Source organism: Vidua macroura, chromosome 23, assembly GCF_024509145.1.
Source record: "Vidua macroura isolate BioBank_ID:100142 chromosome 23, ASM2450914v1, whole genome shotgun sequence".
NCBI classification, from domain to species: Eukaryota; Metazoa; Chordata; class Aves; order Passeriformes; family Viduidae; genus Vidua; species Vidua macroura.
Window position 1 is genome coordinate 8,250,546 of NC_071593.1, and position 18,086 is coordinate 8,268,631.

General features: G+C 50.3%; 1 protein-coding gene across 7 annotated transcripts in view; it reads right to left on the bottom strand.

The window, feature by feature from the left end:
• CASZ1 (castor zinc finger 1) overlaps positions 1 to 18,086 on the bottom strand; it is a 276,127-nt gene that overhangs the window by 53,478 nt on the left and 204,563 nt on the right. For 6 of the 7 annotated variants that reach the window (XM_053997453.1, XM_053997451.1, XM_053997449.1 and 3 more), the window contains one exon: positions 12,795 to 12,954. The exons of the other annotated variant lie outside the window; for it this stretch is intronic. In XM_053997453.1, the coding sequence (XP_053853428.1) occupies positions 12,795 to 12,813 (19 nt within the window). In that variant the 5' untranslated portion in view covers positions 12,814 to 12,954. The remainder of the gene's footprint in view (positions 1 to 12,794; positions 12,955 to 18,086) is intronic. 7 annotated transcript variants of the gene reach the window in all.

The window sequence follows — 18,086 nt, forward strand, 5'->3', positions numbered from 1 at the left end:
CCATGAGGGCTCTCCCCACACACCCCATCTATAAACCGGGGAGGAAAGGCTGGGGACTCTGCTCTGGTCCCCACAGCCAGTGCCTGCCAGAGCATATCTGCCTGCAGTCCTCACTGCTTGACTTTCTCCTGCCCACCACAGTGGCATTTATAGGCCCACAAGGGTCTACTTTTCTCCCTATTTGCAGCTCCTGGAGAGCTGAACCCTGGCTCAGCTCTGGCCCAAAGGGACAGAGAGCAGTGCCAGTTCCCTTCAGCAAGCCCATTTGCTTCCCTTTGCTCAACCTCAGCTGCAGAGTTCAGCTGTGACTTCCTGGTGACAGTGCAGGGCAGGCACTGGGCAGTGAGTGACAGGATGCCCAGAGAGCAGGGGAAGCCATGGGGTCCAGGGATCCTGGTGCCCTGCACTGGGGCTGGCAGCCCGTTGGGCTGCTCCTGTTTCTCACCTGGCCATTTGGCTGCTCCTGTGCTGCTGATGGGGTTTCTCTGGGAGAAGAGCTTATGAACACAAGGGAGCCCCTCATTTACCCAAACAGAAAACAGCCACAGCATCTCTGAGCAGTGTGTGTTTTCTGTGCAGGAGGGTAGTTCTGAAAGGAGGGAATGGGACAGGAGAAACCAGAAGGAATATTCCTCCTCAGGGGAACAGACACTACAAGTGAAGAGTGGTGAGTGCTGAGCTGTAAGTCAGGGCCAGGTCCCTGCGTGCCACAGGGCACAAACAGCCCACCCCCTTAGGCCACCCCCTCACTGCCCTCTCCCGTCAACATAAAAGCCTCCCCTTTTTAGCCGTGTCCTCTCCCGGTGTCCCCTGGTACTGGATGCAGAAGATCCCCATCCTCTCCTGCAAACATCTCAGTGCTGCCCACAGAGAGAACACCTCCTGGAATGCAGACAGGCAGGCAGGACCCCCTCCTCAGTGCCTGCTCCCAGCCCCCAGGTGCCCGTCTCCTCCAGTCGCATCCTCCTGAAGAGCAAGCCCTAAAGTGTTAACGGCGATTGGTGAAATGGCACAGCAGATTGCTACAATAAATAATTTACTGATATTTATAAATATTCAAATCAGCAAGCTTCAGAAATTGAAAGGGGGGGACTCAGTTGACGGGGAGGAGGGATGTTTAGTGAGGGGAGGGGGGTCTGACATTAATTCCCAGGCTCTCCAAATTCACTCGAGAACTGTTTCTCATTTCAAACAAATATTAAATCTTTTGGTGTCAAGCCTCCAAAAATAAAATATCAAAGAGAAAGTCTCCACCCCCTTGGTGGCCGATGCCTTGTCTGCCACGACTCTGGGTGCCCTGGGTGGCCCTGTCCTCTCAAACAGCCACTTATTGGGGGAATGGTGGCAGCCTGCACTGGCCAGGGGCAGGCTCTAGCAGGAGCTCGCACACCCCCACCTGTAATCCAGCCCACCACAGCACCAACCATCACCCAAGACAGGAATTCCCATCATTATTATTGTCTACAAGCCCTTGCCTTCATCTTCCAGGAGGTTTTCTAAACCCCACTGGGAAGAAAGGGCTTCATGTTGGTGCAATGAAGATGGAATCAGGACTCTCGGCTCCACTTAGGAACACGGCTTTGTGACAGAAACAGAACAGGAGGTGAAGCTGTCACTCCTTGCCTCTGGAATAGAATTTGGTTTTGGTGAATCAAGCTGGGGATTAAGAGCCAGAAGTGCTGGCTTCCAGCCTGGTTTCCAACCACAGTGTAGCCAGCCGTCAGTCTCCCCAGCTTTCTGTGCCATAAGTTTCCCCATGCAGGGGAGGGGAATGAGGACAATTACCCACCAGTGAGCCTTACCCCGTGCTTTGGGGTCTCTGTATCAGCACTCTGTGTCACTGCGCTGGATTGTTACAGTCTTTTCCACCTCTGAGCATCCTCTGACCCCTCAGATGGCCAAGGGAGATGATCCCATGTTTTCCCCTGGACCACCCCATTGGTAACACAAGGCTCCAGCATGGGGTGAACTTCCCCCAGATGAGTAATGGCTTTTCTAATGCACGGGCAGGCTGTCAGCTTCCCTACTCCCAGTGTTTTATGGGTTTAACTGAACGGCTCTGAACTCCCTAGTAAGAAATAAAGTTATCCCTCAGCGTCCCTTCTAAACATTTCACTCAGTGCAAACGGTGTTTAAGAAAAATGAGGACATATTTCTTCTTAAGGATGCAGTATCCCCCTTCAGAGGCCTAATTTATGCCATATATCACTGGCCAGGGAGAGAACGGCAGTGCAGACCTCACACTAGGAGTGAGCTGGCCCCAGCACAGCCGCTCCTGCTGCAATGGTGCAATGGGCTGCAACTCAAAAAGTCCTCCAGAGTCTGCAGAATCCCTGCTGAAGAGCCGAGCTGGCTGGCAGGCAGCAGAGCAGGATGGACACCTTCATGCTCAGCACCGTGCTGCCTCCTCGGCTGCCGCATCCTGCCGCAAGCACCTCCTCACCTGCCCCGCCACAGCCCAGGGCAGCGCCCTTGTCCCCTCGGTGGCTGAACGGGGACAACCTCCCCGGCCCCTCTGCCTCACCCCCCAGGCTCCTCTGACACTCTCACCCACCGCTGACCTGCTCCACCAGCTCTTCACAGGCATTTGGCACAGCTGGTGGGGAAAGTGGTTCAACTTCGAGCAAGGACAGGACTAATCCTTCCTCACAGCTCTTTAGTAACACACGCCTGAACCTTTTCCTAGGCAGAGCTCAAAAATTACTCTAAATGTGCTTTGATCTTGTCTACCCCCAGCTTCCTCACTGAGAGAGCCACTCAGGGTCTGCTTCTCACCCAAATGCCAAGGCAAAGCTCCTCATCTCTGCCCTTGCCTTTTGCCTTGCTCTGCACTCCTGTGCCCTGGAACCTCCAAAGGACAAAAAAAGAATGCATTTCTGCATACAAGTAACACAGGAAGCTTCTACAATTAACAAAAGGAACTGAGTGTAAAGAAGAGTGGAAAAAAGTGGGGAACAAACTCAGGAATTCTGATTTTGCTCCCCGCTCTGCTACTGTTCCTTCTCTTTGGGCAAAGGACATCATGCAGGGTCCCCTTCTGCCCTGGCTCCCCTTCATGGATCACCCATTGGGAAAGGATTTCTTGCCCAGCTTAGTGGGCCCAGTGCCTTTGCAATATTAGGTACTACTGCAAATTGAGTAACAGCAGAGGAAAAGCACTGATAGAAGACAGATTGAAGATCAAAAGTCCCTTGTGTCCTGCAGCAAACTTCCTAGTCCATTTGTTAATGCAGGATCTTTGATAAGACATTTCAGCAGTTTCCTTCCTATGAAAACCTGCTCTCAGTGCTCCAACCCAGTGCAGTGAGCAGGGTCTTGGGCTCCCCAGGCTGAGCAGTGGCTCCCTGGGAGCCTTCTGTCCTCACCATCTTTCTTTCAGATAACATAAAGCCCAGAGGATCAGCTTTTCTGATCTAGTTTCTCTTCCTTGTCTTATTTATTTGTTATTAATTTTTTAGTCCGGTTAAAAGGTTTACTATCCAGAGGAGCATAAGTAGCCTCACTCAGCCTAAGTAACTCTATAAATCAAGCAGAACTGCTAACATCTACATCACAATCCTGCCATCAATCTCCCCACAGGTTGTGAAGAAAACCAAGGGGAAAAAGACATGAAAAGGAGAGTGAAGAGTAATAGCTCATCACCCTCAGGTCCCTGCAGGCTCCCTGTGGCCCTTAGAAAACTCCCTGTGAAGCCAGACGTGTTGTCAGGGCAACTAAATGCAAACACAGTGCCTAACTTCACCTCTCCATAGCCCAGAAGCACGGAGTGCTCTGGAGTGCTCGCCGGGAGGACACAGTGGATGCAGAGAGGGAGGGAAGGGGTGGTGGAAGCTGAGGGCTGGGAAAGCCTCTGGAGCAAAGCCTGCTACCTGATGTGGGAGCCAACTCCCAAGGAATGAAGATGAGGCCAAGACATGAGCCTCTTGGAAACACTGCATAGACCCCTCTCTGAAGACTGAAGGAGTCAAGGCAAGGGGTGCAGGGAAACACGGAGGTGTGATCAAGAGGACACCAGACTTGGCAGCAATACCTGACACTGGGGAAACAAAAAGGACCAGGGAGAGACAACAGATCTCTTAAACGACAGATTCAGAAGGGAATTGCTCGAAGTTTCATCAGTTCCTCTTGGTGACTGTCTTTAATGAGAGGTTTTACAGAGAACCCCAAACCACCATGACCCAAGTCCGTGGACAGGAGCTCCCTGGTGTCAGGCTAGGCTCATCCCTAACCGAGGGCAGGGTTAAGTGAGCCAGCTCCTAAAATAGGGTCCCTCTGACCCTTTGGTAGTTGGTCGGCAGTTTAAGAGCAATTTACAATCCCTTTCAGCACTATTAAGCTCAGACCCAACAAAGAATGCAGACTGCTAATTAACTGCAGTGGGAAGTCGGGAGCTAAATAGGAATTGGGAGCATGAATGCTTGTTGCACCACTAAGAAATGCAGGGCCAGAGAAAGTTCATTATTGTGGTCTTTCAAGGTCCTGCAAAGTAAATTAGCGTGTCAGCCTTCAGGAGGTGAGTGAAACCTCAGCAAGGGCTGCATATGAAGAGCAAACCAGAACATCTCATGTTATGTCCTCTCCACAGCCCCTGGCTGCTACCTGAGCTGTATGAGTGGCTAACTGCTCTGGGCTGGGTGTACAAAGGGGGCACTCAGTGCCCTGTGAGGTTTTTGTGATCCCCAAGTGGGGCCGAACTCTTTTGTGAATCCAGAGCAGGTACTCATTACACACCGTGAGGATGTCTGCGACCTGCAAATATTGTGCAGTGTAGTTAGGAGAAATGCTTCCATCCTGTTGGAAGGAATGATCAGGCCAGAGCAGAATGAGCTCTGGTGTGAAAGCAGTGGATCATGCCTGAGTTGTTAACTCAGCAGTCCTGTCAGAGCAGCACAGGAGAGCAACCCCATGGCTGGGCCATGTGGGCACTCACCCCGTGCTTCCCAGTGCTCACACCACTCTAATTCCATGTTTTGCTTTTTGTTGCTCTTCCTTCTGGTCATTAGGGCTCATCTTCTTATCTCCTATGTCCTTGTGAGCCCATCCATGTGCCAGTGCTATCACTGACTGCAAACACCCCTCCACGGGAACACACACGTGTATAGAAACGTGGCTGTGCAGGTACACTCTCACATACAGAGGCACACATGACCCTGCACGCAAACACACACAGCTGTATGCACATGCTAATGCACACCAGCCTGTGTAGCTGTGACTGCACAGGTGTCACATCTGCACATACATACATGTACATACAGGCACAGCACCTGCACCCTGCACGCACCTGGCTCCGCTCAGCCCCGCACAGGCAGCCACACAGCACCCAGAGAGAGCCCACAGCACCCAGGCAGAGCCCACGAGCAGCCACACGTGAGGCCACCACAGGCACCGCTGGTGCGAGCAGGGCACCCGGTGCACTCACACCGCGCACACGCTCCGCACCGGCCCGCACGCCAGATGCAGTTTGTTCTGCAGCTTGGAGTCAGAAGACAGTGGACTCCCAGCTGGACCCTGCAGCCAGACTTGCAGCAGGGACAGACACACTCCCCATCCCACCAAAGAGCCCCTCTGTACCCCCAACCCAGCTGCACCTCACACCTTAAGGCAAACAGAGCACCGGGGAATGTCTCACTGGAGCTGACGTCCCAGCAGAGTGTGTGTGCCGGGCAGGGGATCTCTCCCTCTCCCTCTCTCTCTTCCACTTGCATCTTTTCATGAACTCTATTTCTCTTTCCTTTCTGAAAACAACTGAGCTGTAAATACTGTTTAACCTTCTTCCCCCCTTCCCCCTCCTCTCCGCACTATAAAAACACAAATATGCCATAACTCAGCTGGCTCAGCCGCCGCGCCTCCAACATGCCCTGCTCCAGGCCTCTCAGGAAGGTCATAACAAACGACTTTCCGATTCAGTGCTCCTGAAATAATTTTGTGTATTAAAACCTGAATCTGCACTTTCTGGACCGAAAGCCTCTCTTAATTATGGCAAGCGTCCTTGGGATGGACAGTGATCCTTCACTACAGCACTGCTAACCAACCGGAGAGGCAGTGGCTCTGGCTCCCCACCGCCACCTCCTCCCGCTGCCCCCTCCCACCACCACCCAACCCACAGCCCCCCTTGCTCCCTCGCCCCCCCGCCTTCCCTTTGCCCAATCTGTTTTCAAAGTGTGTCTGTCCTTTATTAAATTGTTTTCTTTTCCACATTATCAGTTGCCATGGAGACCTCATCTCTCGGATTATTTGAATTTCATTATATCTATTGATTTGGGAGCATTTCATCTTTTTTATTGTTTTTCTGTCAATTTTCAAAACGAATAACCATCTAATTTGCGTCAGTGCTGATTATGTTTGTCCCTCAATAGAGGTCGGCAGCTGCGTCGGGGAAACAAATCAATGGGAAACCATCATAAACCTCCCCAGTACAATCTCCAGGATATGTGGGTGACATTCCACGCCTGCGAGAAACACTCATCATATCCAAACTTCTTTCTTTCTTTTCTTTTTTCTTCTCCCCTTCTTTTTTTTTTTTTTCTTTTCCCCCTCACCGATAGCTCTGCTGGTCAGTGGCAGGTACCATTTAAAATCGTATTTATTTTACCCACAGACACGTACAATTTTGGGCACATTTTCAGACAGGGAGGGGACAAGGGTAAGAGAAGTGCGAAGGAATATTTTCTTTTTGTAGGAAAGAATGGAAGAAAAGAATGATGAGGGAAAGAAAAAGAGGAAAAGTAGATGGGGATTGCAAATTGCTTACTATGTTTTTTTTTTAAATAATTTATGCAATTTTAAGCATTTATGTATAAATTTTTTAATAAGCCACCCTGGAGCAAAATAGCCATTAACATCCCAACGTCCTTCTGTCCAATGGGCTCTTGTGCAGGATCAATTTCCGAGAGTACTTTCCTTTTTTTTTTATGACATGATAAAATGCTTTTAAAGCAACTTACACAAATATGGAAATTTTTTTCCCCTCCTCTTTTTTTTGCCTCTCTCTCTTTCTCTTTTTTTTTTTTTTTTTTTTTTTTTTTTTTATAACAGCCTCTACTTATTCACCAGGGAGAGCAAGTGAGTGAGAGTGTGTGTGTGTGCTGGGGAGGGCAGTTGGCAGAAGGATAGACCCAGCCCTAACTGGAATGGACCTGCCTGTCCTTCTAACAAGGGCATAAACTTTCATTAGCGATGCACACAGTCAAAGGCAATTTAGGGAAACGCGCTGTACAGAAAAGGAAAACCTCAGCGTTTTTACTCGGTGGCTCCTTGGCTCCGTCCAGGGGGCTCTATCCTTGAGCTCTGCTTGCGCTCTGCAACCAAAGTGACCCCACTGGCCACGCGGGAAGCAGGAGGGAGCCAGGAAGGGGCTGGGGCTGCTCTGGGGATGCGTGCACCCGGCCATGCCAGCAGCCTGCACGCCCCGAGCTGGGCCAGGGAAGCCAGTCAATATTAATGTCTTGCTGGAACACACTGGCCCTGCAAGAGGCTCAGAGGTATCTGTTGCTCTGCCCACTGCAGAGCTTTACCCTCCAAGGGGCTAGTCCTCCCCAAAGGTCTCTATTTTGGGCTTCTGCACACTGACAAGGAGCTTGCAGCCGCTTGATGCCCCTTTGGGGCATTAGTTACAAGCCAGCTCTGCCCAGACCAGACAGATATGTCGCTGCTGCTCCCGTTTCCACAGGATATACAGACTAGTTATTTTTGCAGCTGGGACATGTTTGGCCTCACACAGGAACCTGGAAAATACCATTCCTAAAGGGACAGCTCCTGCCACTGGCCCCATGAGCAGGCACAGCTCTTCAGAGGACCGACAAGGAGCGCACGGCTGGAGGGAGAACAGCCCCACATAAGGGCCTTGGTGGGGTCTGAAAGTCATGACCACGTGTTGGAAATGAAACAAAACTATCTCTGCAGCTAGCATTCTCTTAGCCCTTTGGCTTTGAGGTTGTAGTTTATGCACCCTAAGCCAGCTATATGTTATACATGCCCAAGCACGGGAATCCCTGTGCATGTCCCTATTATTTGCTCCAACACAAAGCCCTGACAGTAGTTTCCATACAAGAGCAGATTTCTTTACCTTTTTGTACAACATACATCCAGAGATAATACAGACCTATGAATTTAATCCAACTAACAGCAGGTCTGCACATTTCTGGTACCTTTCACACATCCCTGCACTCTCCCAGCCCTGTGCAGCCCCAGTGCAGGCTCAGCCCCTGCAGTGCTGGCTGGCACAGAGCTGGGCATACACTTGCCACATCTGCCATGTTTGTGTGTATTTGAACTAAGGCAGAGGGTAAAAAAAAAAATAAAATTCCAGGGGCAGCCAATGCTCAGCTGGAAAAACACAAAGTGCCGAGAACAGCAAACCCAATCAATAACAATCACAACCCCAGCAGTGGGTGAGGAAAGCATGAACTGTTTTGGCCTGCTCCCTGCATGCTCACCCACTTGGGAAAACACACACTCCCCAGAGGCCCATGATTTCATTCCCTCCTACTCCACCCTACACTCATCCTCACCAAAAAGCTTTATGGAGTCCCCCAGGCTCCTGTTCTAGCCAGAAACTCAGCAAAGAGGAGAGAGGGGCCCTGCAGAAACTGGAAAACAGAGAAACTGGATCCCCAGGAATGAGGTGGCACCTGAGGAAGGTTCTTTCTTCCAGCAAAGTGCTCCTTACACCCCACACCCTTCTAACCTCTCCTCCCCTCCACAGTTTTGCTTTTTGTGCCCCCCTTCCCATCCCAGTTGCCGGCCTTGGCCTTAGGGCACTCTTCTTCTCCTGTCTTCTTTCCTCAAGTTCCCAGCACCATTCCACCCTTCTCCTTCCCAGCATCTCCTACCAAAGCTCTTGTGCCCCAGTCTGCACCCCCATACCTTCTTTACACTTCTCTGCCCTCATTCCCTGAGGGCCCAACAGCCAGGTCTGGCAGAAAAAGCTGAGCTTCCCAGAGGACCAGCCCTGCCAGGGACTGGTGACCAGGAGGGGAACACGGAATTCTGTCAAGGAAAACATGGGAGCTCTCTCTCTCCTGGTCTCACGTCACTTCTCACTCAGACTGTACAGATTTGGGGGATTTCAGTGTAGCAGCAGAGGTCAGCAGGAGTTGAAGGTTTTCAGATCATATATATCACTCTATATGGTCTTGTCTATAGTGAGTGCTAAATATAGCCAGGCCAAACCTGGAGGTGACTTCAGTGCTGTGGTGCGGGGACAGCAGCCACTGCACAGTCACTCTCCACCTCAAAGCAATGCAGATGTCAGAAATCACAGTCCAAAATCAAGGATGCCTGTGAATCCTCTCTTCTCCCACTGCCAAGAGTGTGAGCCAGGCTCTCTCCCTCTCTCAGGTCTGCATGATTCCTCATTTTGAGGAGTCAAAATGAAACATCTTGCTTCAAGGTCCATTTTTTCCATGGGATGTTGGACCCTCCTAGTATGACATGCCAGCATCTGTGTCAGCACAGCTACTTAAAAACTTAACCAGTGGAAGAAGCTCTGAATAGAAGGGGAAAGTCTCTTGTGTGGGTCAGAATAATTAGACTGAGCTCAAATTGGCTTTAGGCATCTGCTGCTGTGTCTGAGCAAAATCAAGCCATGGTGCTTCCATCAGCATCTCTTTGCTGTTGGCCTCACCCTGCAGAACTGAAGGGACTGCATACTGCCTTGTATAGGGCATCTCTGGGAACAAGACTTGCCTCAACTGAAGCCATAAAGCCTCCTTATCCAGATATCATTAAAGCCTAGAGAAAAGAGGCCAGACAGAGAGATTGAGATGAGCCATTTCCCCAACAAACTTGCTTCCCCTTTTCATTCGCTCCTTTCTTTTTTTTTTTCCCTTTAACTGTCATTAAAATAACAAGTTTCTGTTACAGTCTAAACATTCCCACATTGTATAAAGGGTTATGTTACACTAGAGTCACTGCCGGGCCCAGTGTTTGCACAGAAACCTCACTGCAGGTCCCCCCTCCTGACGAAGTGACTTATTAAAGTTTAAACAGTAATTAACAGAACAATAAAAATAAAGGGATGTTTGGGGAGTCGTAGTGCACACAGGGTTTTTGGCAGTGCCAGCACTTTTCAGTGCCCTGCGCTGGCAGAAAAAGCGGCTGCAAAACCAGTGGGAGAGATGGAGTGCTGGAAGGCAGGAAGCGGCCGCAGCAAGGCCAAGGTAGATCCCAGCCCCAGCACGAGGAGTAGAGAGCAGCAGGATGCAAGGAAAGGCTTTGGGGCACTGGGAAAGGATGCTGAAGGGTGACCTGGCAGGATGCTGATCACATTAAGCACTCACCACCAGCCCTGCCCTCCCTGTGCACATCAGAAAGCACCAAGAACCTCCACTGCCTGTTCTCCCATTCTGCTGAGATGGCCTGCACAAGCCCCCAGAAATCTGCCTTTGGGAAATCATGTCGCAGAAGCCAGAGCTGGGTTTTGGGGAAGTGGCTTCTTTATTTTAAAAGAGTAGTAGAGAGGAAATAGCAACCACAGAGCAACCCCCTGAGAAAAATCTTGTAAGAGAGAGACCCTCTATGGGAGATTCCAAGAGCAGGCCCTTTGCCCGATCTTTGAACTTTAAAAACAGAGAGATGATGTCTTGCAGGGACTAATCCTGCCCTGGCCCTGCAGATCCAACAGCATGGTGTAAGTTCTGAGGTCATTCCCTCCTGAAATGCAGCCAGCCAGAGCCATGATCACAGAGGCAATCCCTAGAGCCTTGCCAGAGCCAGAATTTTCCCAGCCCATGTGAAGTTGGCTAATCAGAGCTCCCTTTTCAGGAGAAAACCTGCCTTTTCTCTGTTTTGTTCCCATTTCCAGTAGCTTGGCTTGCCCAGGATGAGCTCTAGAGCATGTGGGTAGAGTTTAAGCTTAGGTTGTCAGCCCTCCCTGTTACCCAATGTGCACCAACTCAGAAAGATCTCATCTAAAGATATTTTTGGTGCCTATTGTAGCTATTCTCAAATGTTTGCCTCAGTAGCTCACAGTGCTAGCTGGCTCCAGCCCTGATGTGTGACTCAGTACACACAGCATTGTGCAGTCCCATGTTTGCTAAATCTCTTCCAGTACAACTGCTCAGTTTGCAAATAAAAAGACAGCTCCGTGAGGGTGTATCTTCTGTGCAGAGGGAACTCAGGGAGTGCTGCCTTGAGCCTCTCCCAAATCTGGGACTTGGCTCCTGGTCTGTCTGGGGAGCAGCATGGATCTGACCTGACCGGGGGACTGCCCTACTGCCATGAGGACCACGTGGAGACATCCACAACCAGCTGTTCCGTCAGCCCAGAGCCTCCCTTCCCTCTCCTGGGGTGCAGGAGGAGGAAACCTCAGGAGACGGCCCCAGAAGTCCCAGTATGGCACCAGTACAGGTCATCCAAGTGAGGACACTGGGACCCAGCGTGCCCGCTCACGCTTCTTGGAGGGTAACTCCCATTTTGAGGTGGGCTTGGCAGTGCCCGGTTAATGGTTGGATCTGATGACCTTAAAGGTCTTTTCTGACCTAAACAATTCCATGATGTGAATTCAGCCCAGGCCTCCAAGGTGCTGGTTTATTGAGCCATAAGGAAGCCTGCATCAGCCACGACAGCCCCGCAAACGTGTGCCAGGGTGGAGGGCTGGCATGTTAAGGTCCAGATTTAATGAAACCAAAACCCTGTCGACCTTGGTGATTCTACTGCATTTGGGTGTAAATTGGTAAACTTGCCTGGAGCTCCAGGGAGAACATGAGTTGGAAGCAAGGGGGAAAGGAGAGGTTGAGTTGAAGACACACTGTGTTTTAACCGGGCCTCAGTAGCTGAGCTGCGGGACACACAGCTCTCCATGTCTCCCTTGCTGCCTTGTCCCATTCAGCACCCCCTTCCCTGCTCAGGATGTCTTCACAGAAGCCTTCCTGAATCCTCCTGAGGTCCTTGGGTCCCACTGCCAGGGATGTAAATGGGATGGGGCAGATAAGTCTTCATTCACAGCCTTGTTTGGCCAGCAACACTATGTCGTCTTATCCCCTAACTTCTATTGCAACTTTTTTTTTTTTTTTTTTCTCGGTGGCTTTTCTATCTCCCTGGGAAATTAGGTGCCACTGGCTTGTTCAGACTTGCCCTACAGACAGTTTCCAAAGTAAGCCCCTGAATCCACCGCAAGTCAGGCAGGGCAACTTCTGACTGAAACCCCTAATCAGCTGAGCTACTGGCTCTGTTTTTTTCTTCTTTTTGCTGCCCCAAGCCAGCTGGATGCACAGAACAGCAGCCAGGATCCAGCACTGGAGCAGGATGTTGTGTGAGGGTCAGCAGTTCACAGGAAAGGCAGGTACAGGTGTCTGGCTTCCTGACTCACTCCTGAGGCCTCTCTGCACATTCCCACTCTCTGCACTGATGTTAGCAGAGCTGCCAGTCCCTTTCTGGGGGACTCTCCTCCCCACCCACTGAGCATGGGCAGCTCATCTCCAGACACTCAGCCCAGTGCCTCTGCTCTTCCCAACTTGCTGGGCTTGACCCTCCTCTGACTGATCTTATGCTCATGTTACTCTGCCTGGCTCAGGAGAATAATTTCCCAGCTGACACCACATCAGTGACAGAAGGGAACTTATGCCTTTCCACTGCCACTCACACTAAACTGAGAGAAAAAGAAATGCCACCCAAATCTGAATTTATCCCATTCACCCAAGTACGGGATGTTTCTCAACTCCTGGCTGTGCTGGAATTAGGGTCTCCAGACTCATTTGCAGTGAGAGGGGCACAGCTTGAGAGGGAAGAGGAGTTGAACAAGTAAAAGCAGGTGCAAATAGAACAACAGAAGGTGCCCCCAGGTCAGCACTCACGTGCATTTTCCTCGGCCATGTCTGAGGAGACTTGGAGTCAGAACAGAGCACAGCTTTGCATGGGGGTCTCAAACATGTTCACAATGCAGAAAGATTGTCCTGTGCACTTCCTTTTCCAACACGTCGTTCAGGATGTCTCTACAGCAATGCCAGTAACTGCCTGTAGGGAATGTTATGTTAGAAGATTATCTAATGCACTCTTAATCATCTGGTCTTGCAATCTACAGTGGGAAATCAGAGCAGCCAGTATGGTATGACCCTTCCTCTAGACACCACTGAATTCAGATACCATTATCAGTGGTAGCCTGGTCCATGTCCCAGAAGTTAAGCTCTCTTTTGGTTAACAGGCCATGAAATTATTTAGACTATTCTTCATGTTACATTCTGTTATATTTGTAATTAACACAGAAGATCAGCAGTGCCACATTCTGTATTTTGCTGAATACAGGGGAGACAGTACTTAGAAGCACTTAGTCTTAACCTAACTCTGTCCTGTTAGGTTTAGGGAAAGCCAACTCTTCAGAGCAGACCTGTCCCACAAGGAAAGGGTTGGGTATTGTCAGAGACCTTAACCCACATATATCTGCAATATGATATGGGAACCAGCACCTTAAAATCTGGTCTTACCTCCTTTTTTTTGGAAGGGACTTTTAAACAAAAGCAAACAGTCTGCCAGCACACTCAGTGTTCAGCGCCATCGTCAATCAGGGAAGCCTAATTATTCCCATTATACTGATGAGGAAGCACTGGCACAAAGCTATGCATTCACATGGCTAAAGACACAAAGCAAATCAGTGGCAAAGCTGGAATTAAACCCAAGAATCATGGTGATGAGCTCATCACCCACCTCAGCACAGCCCCTTGCAGCTGGTCATCACCAGTCCTACCCATGTCCTGCATGTTACAGAGCTGGTGTGGAGCCCTCCACACACCTGCTTAACAAATAGAAGTTTAAATCCCCATGCTGACATGGGGTGCTCTGGGACACTCAGGGACTGGTCACATCAGCTGGCCCACAAAGACCAGTCAACTCAGCTCCCTGTATGAGAGACAGACTGGTGGGCTGCAGACACTCAACAGCCAGAAGATCAGGTCTGAGCTACTAAGAGACCCTGTGACCACAGACACCAGGCAGGGATGAATCATCTGTTCCTTCTGAAGCAGCTTAATCAACTCCCCTGCATGTGGATCCTCACAGCAGGTCCAGCCTGAGCCCTCTACATATAAATGATTCCCTGGGACCCAAAGCCCAGAGATTTTCCTTGGCACCAGGGTCCAGTACTTGCTCTGCACTCTCCCTGCCAGGTGCTGGGTGCTCTGGTCTAAGAAAGGCTGCAGAATCCCTCGGGACTGAGAGTCATTACATAAACAATACAGTAGGATCACGGGCTGTAATTGTAAAAGTGCCAGAGGTCTTGGCACCAGAGTCTGCCTCAGCTAAGGCTGCTATATAGAGACCCAAACAAAACAAACAAAAGCCCAAACTCTCTTGGTGCTTAATGAATAATAATAAATAGTAAATAATAGCCCTAAGAGTCAACCTAGCAAGACAGATGTGAGGCACCAGGGCAGCTCCGAGGAAACACCAGTCTTGTAGCAGTCATCCTCTTTCCCCAGTTTCAGTATGCTGAGCTCAGGTCACCAGGTTCTTGCAGGGCTAGGTCCAGGGGGAAGCCTGAGATTTCTGTCAGGAATGTGCACACCCCCACCCACACAGTCAGGATGGGTAGGAATTGCAGCCTTTGTACATCCCTGGACTGGGATGTTCACCTGCTAAGTGAGCACACACCAACTCATGCCCAGCTCCTTCTTGCTGCAGATCTCTCTTTAAGAGCTAAAGGCAAAAAAGGGAGCAGATGGAGCTGAGCAAGGGAATCCAGGTAGGTGTGAGTCCAGAGAAGCCTCTCCCCAGCATCATCATTACAGTCTGGACTCAGAGTCCCCCACCTGTTCTGCGCAAGCTGAGCTCCCGGCAGGACACCAGGATAGCTGCTTGGCAGGGACAGGGGCTGAAACAAAGGGCCTAATTTAAGTATTTTTATAACTCAGTGCTTGTGACAGTGGGTTTAGCAGTTTCCAGCCATCTGGAATAAAGAATTACAGCCACCTCCCCTAATCCTATATTGCCTAAACCCTAAAGCTGGTTATGGTGCAAGGATGAGGCAGCAGGTTGGGAGGAGATAGTGATGGGAAGGTGGGGGTGGAGAAGGGACCGCAGGAAAATTGTCAAACTTATTTCTTTTTCCTGCAAGGTGCTGGGTGGCCCCAGATATGTCAGAAGTATTTTTGCTAAGAATCAAGAGAAGACAGAATGAACAAAAACAGGGGACAGGAGAGACAAGGAGTCCTCCATGACCACACAGTCGCATGCACCACACACACGCACACAGAGGCTTACTGGTCTGCGCAGGGCTGTCAGGTAAATTAGATCTGAAAGCTGACAATTTCTGACCATATTTCCTTGATTATTTCAAACAAATGCACACCAGCCGCTGTAAGGAGATTAAAGTGACATAAACGTCCCGAGTGGGAGGAGGGAGGGCAGAGAATTCAGGTCACCCCCATCCGTCCCCCATTTGACAGCCGCTATATCGCTATCCAATCCAATAAAAAAATCCCCCCCTTTTGCTTTAATTAATTTTACAGCTAGCTTGCTTAATTACTTTCAATCAAAATCCTCCTGCCATCGCAAAATTAGAGATGGTTGAGCTCCATTAGCCTAAATTCTTCATTTCCATATAGAAAGAGGCTCCCTGGGCAAAGCCAACAGGGCTCCCTCCTATTCTAGCTGCCATTGGACAGATGCCTATCCCTCTGTCAGTCTTCAGCTCCTTGGGAGAAGGAAAGCGGGAAGGATACAGTCCTGTTCCCACCTTCCCCTTACACAGAGCATCTCCTTGAGAGCCCTGGACACAGGAGGCCTCTCTGCTCACAGCAAAGAGCACAGGGGGTGAGGACAGCCTTCCCTCCTGGCCCTTCTGTGGCTGTGCTGGAACAAGCTTTTCCATGGCTGCACGAGGGGCTGGATGGCCCAGCGCTTCTGCTGTGCTCCCAGCACTGGGGGCAGGATCTGGAAGGGACACTGCTCAAAACCATTGGTTTGAGCACTGCCACTGTCACCACACACATGTGACTCTGTGGACACATGGAAAACACTTTGAGGAGACACAGGGGCAGATCATCTTACATTTACCTGCTGTGGGTTCAGTACCTCCCTTTGGAGTATCTGGCACTGTGGGCCACAGACCTGTGACATTCCTGCAGCTGCCACAGGCATCAGTAGCACCTCTCTCCTGAGAACAAATCCTGAACTGTCCCATTTTGGGGACAATGGAACCTCCTCTGAAGCACAGGCAGTGGCAGCAATAAGCCACATGGCACTGTAGAGGAGACAAGAGGAGACTGCATGGAGAGGAGGGATGCAGGAGGAAACCCTGGAGGGAGCTGGACACTCTGGGAGCAGAGGAGAACCAGCTTCCTCTCAAAAGGAACTGGAATTATCCAGAACATTCCATGCTTTCCTCCCACTTTCTCCCATCTCCTATGGTCCTCTCCTTTTCCACGTATCCAAACTAATTGCAGAGCAATGGTTCTACTGGAATTTTTACCTACACTCAGTACTCTGTGCAGGCACTGAGCCCTGGGGACCAGCCAGAGGAGCCTGGCCCCTGCCCAGGCCACATGTACATCTGCCCTGGAGCTGCAGGAAGGTCACACCAGCACCCCAATCTCTGCACTTTCCCACCCTTCAGAAAGCTCACGGGGATTCACAGGCACCAGAAGCTCAACTCCCCCCCAGCTCCAGGGAGGACAGGTCAAACCCTTTTTCTTTAAAACAAAATGAAGAAGAGACAAACACAGACCTATTTTGTTTATAAGCTTAAAACTGAATCCAATGGCACATCTACCTGGGGATTTTAGATTAAATGGTTTAAGAAACTCAAATAGGCTTTTTAATCCGGTCAAATAAAAAGAGCCCCAAAGAAGCAAAGAATTCACCCTGCTGAGCCTCACACCTATGTAGAGAGCCAGGCTTGAATGGCTTTCTTGCTCTCTGCCACTCCTCCCCATCCTGGCATGGGACAGAATGCATTTGCCAAAATCTGGATGCTTAGGGTACACCCTGTTCAGCACTTGTGAAGACATCACTTTCCCATGGATGATCCACTTCTATCACACTGTGTAACACCTTTCTTCAGCCTTTCTGTATCCCTCTATGCTTATGCTGTTCAGCTGGGGCCTTCCCCTAACACCTGGCAATGCGATCGCAGTGCCAGCCCTGGTTACATCACCAGTGCCAGCAATAAGCATCCAAGAGATGACACTAAAACCCCTAATCCCCACTGAACACACCTATATAGGCACTGTTTTTCATATGAACTACATTCCTGAATGCTTCACAAGAGAAGACAAAGAGCCATGTGCCCTTGAGATGCAGTGGGGACCAGCAGGGTCTGCCAAGGGACACAGCAGCTGGACAGTCAGCCCAGGTCTGATGGATGGAGACCAATCCTACACAGACTTTAGAGCTGAATCCTGACAGAAACCAGGATGCAAAGGGGCTCTGTTCTCTGCTGGATAAGCACCTCTCCAGGACTTCCAGCCTCCAGTATCACATCTCACCAACTTTCCAACAGAAACAGTGCCCTCTCCCCCACTGCTGCTGTTTTACTCCGGAAACGCTCAGAACCAGCCTTCCCCTGAACATGCTCTGCAATAAAATTCCCGACTTGTGTCTCGCCTGCTCCAATGCCCAGAGCAGCCAGGACAATAGAACAGAGAGGCCCTAAATCCACCAGACTCACCCTAAATAGCAATGGCCCATAATTTTGCCCGACATTCAGGAGCTTGTTATTCTTTCCCCTCGTCGCCTGGCTGGAGCTGTTCATACCCATCAGTGTTATTCTATGCATTAAATGGGAAAAAAAACCAACTCAACAACAACCCGGAGAGTTTCCAAGCCTGCCCAATGAGGGCTGAAGGGCCAGTGTCCATAGCTGAGCCGGCAGTGGGAGAACAGGAGCAGTCAAAGCCTCAAACCCAGACCCATCCTGTCTGCAGGGGAACAGCATGAGTGGGTCCTGCAGAGACCCCCCCGCAGCAGAAACAAACAGCCTTTCCTCTGCTTCTATCCCTACCAAGGAAACTGTAATCTCTCCCAACCCTTCTCCTCTCCCACCTGGTGCCTGGGAAGGCTGCTGCCCATCCCTCCCCCTTACCTGGCAGTGGGGAGCTTTAACCACAACAGTTTGGGGTTTGGGTTTTTTTTTTTTCCAGGCTGGCTCCAGCTGA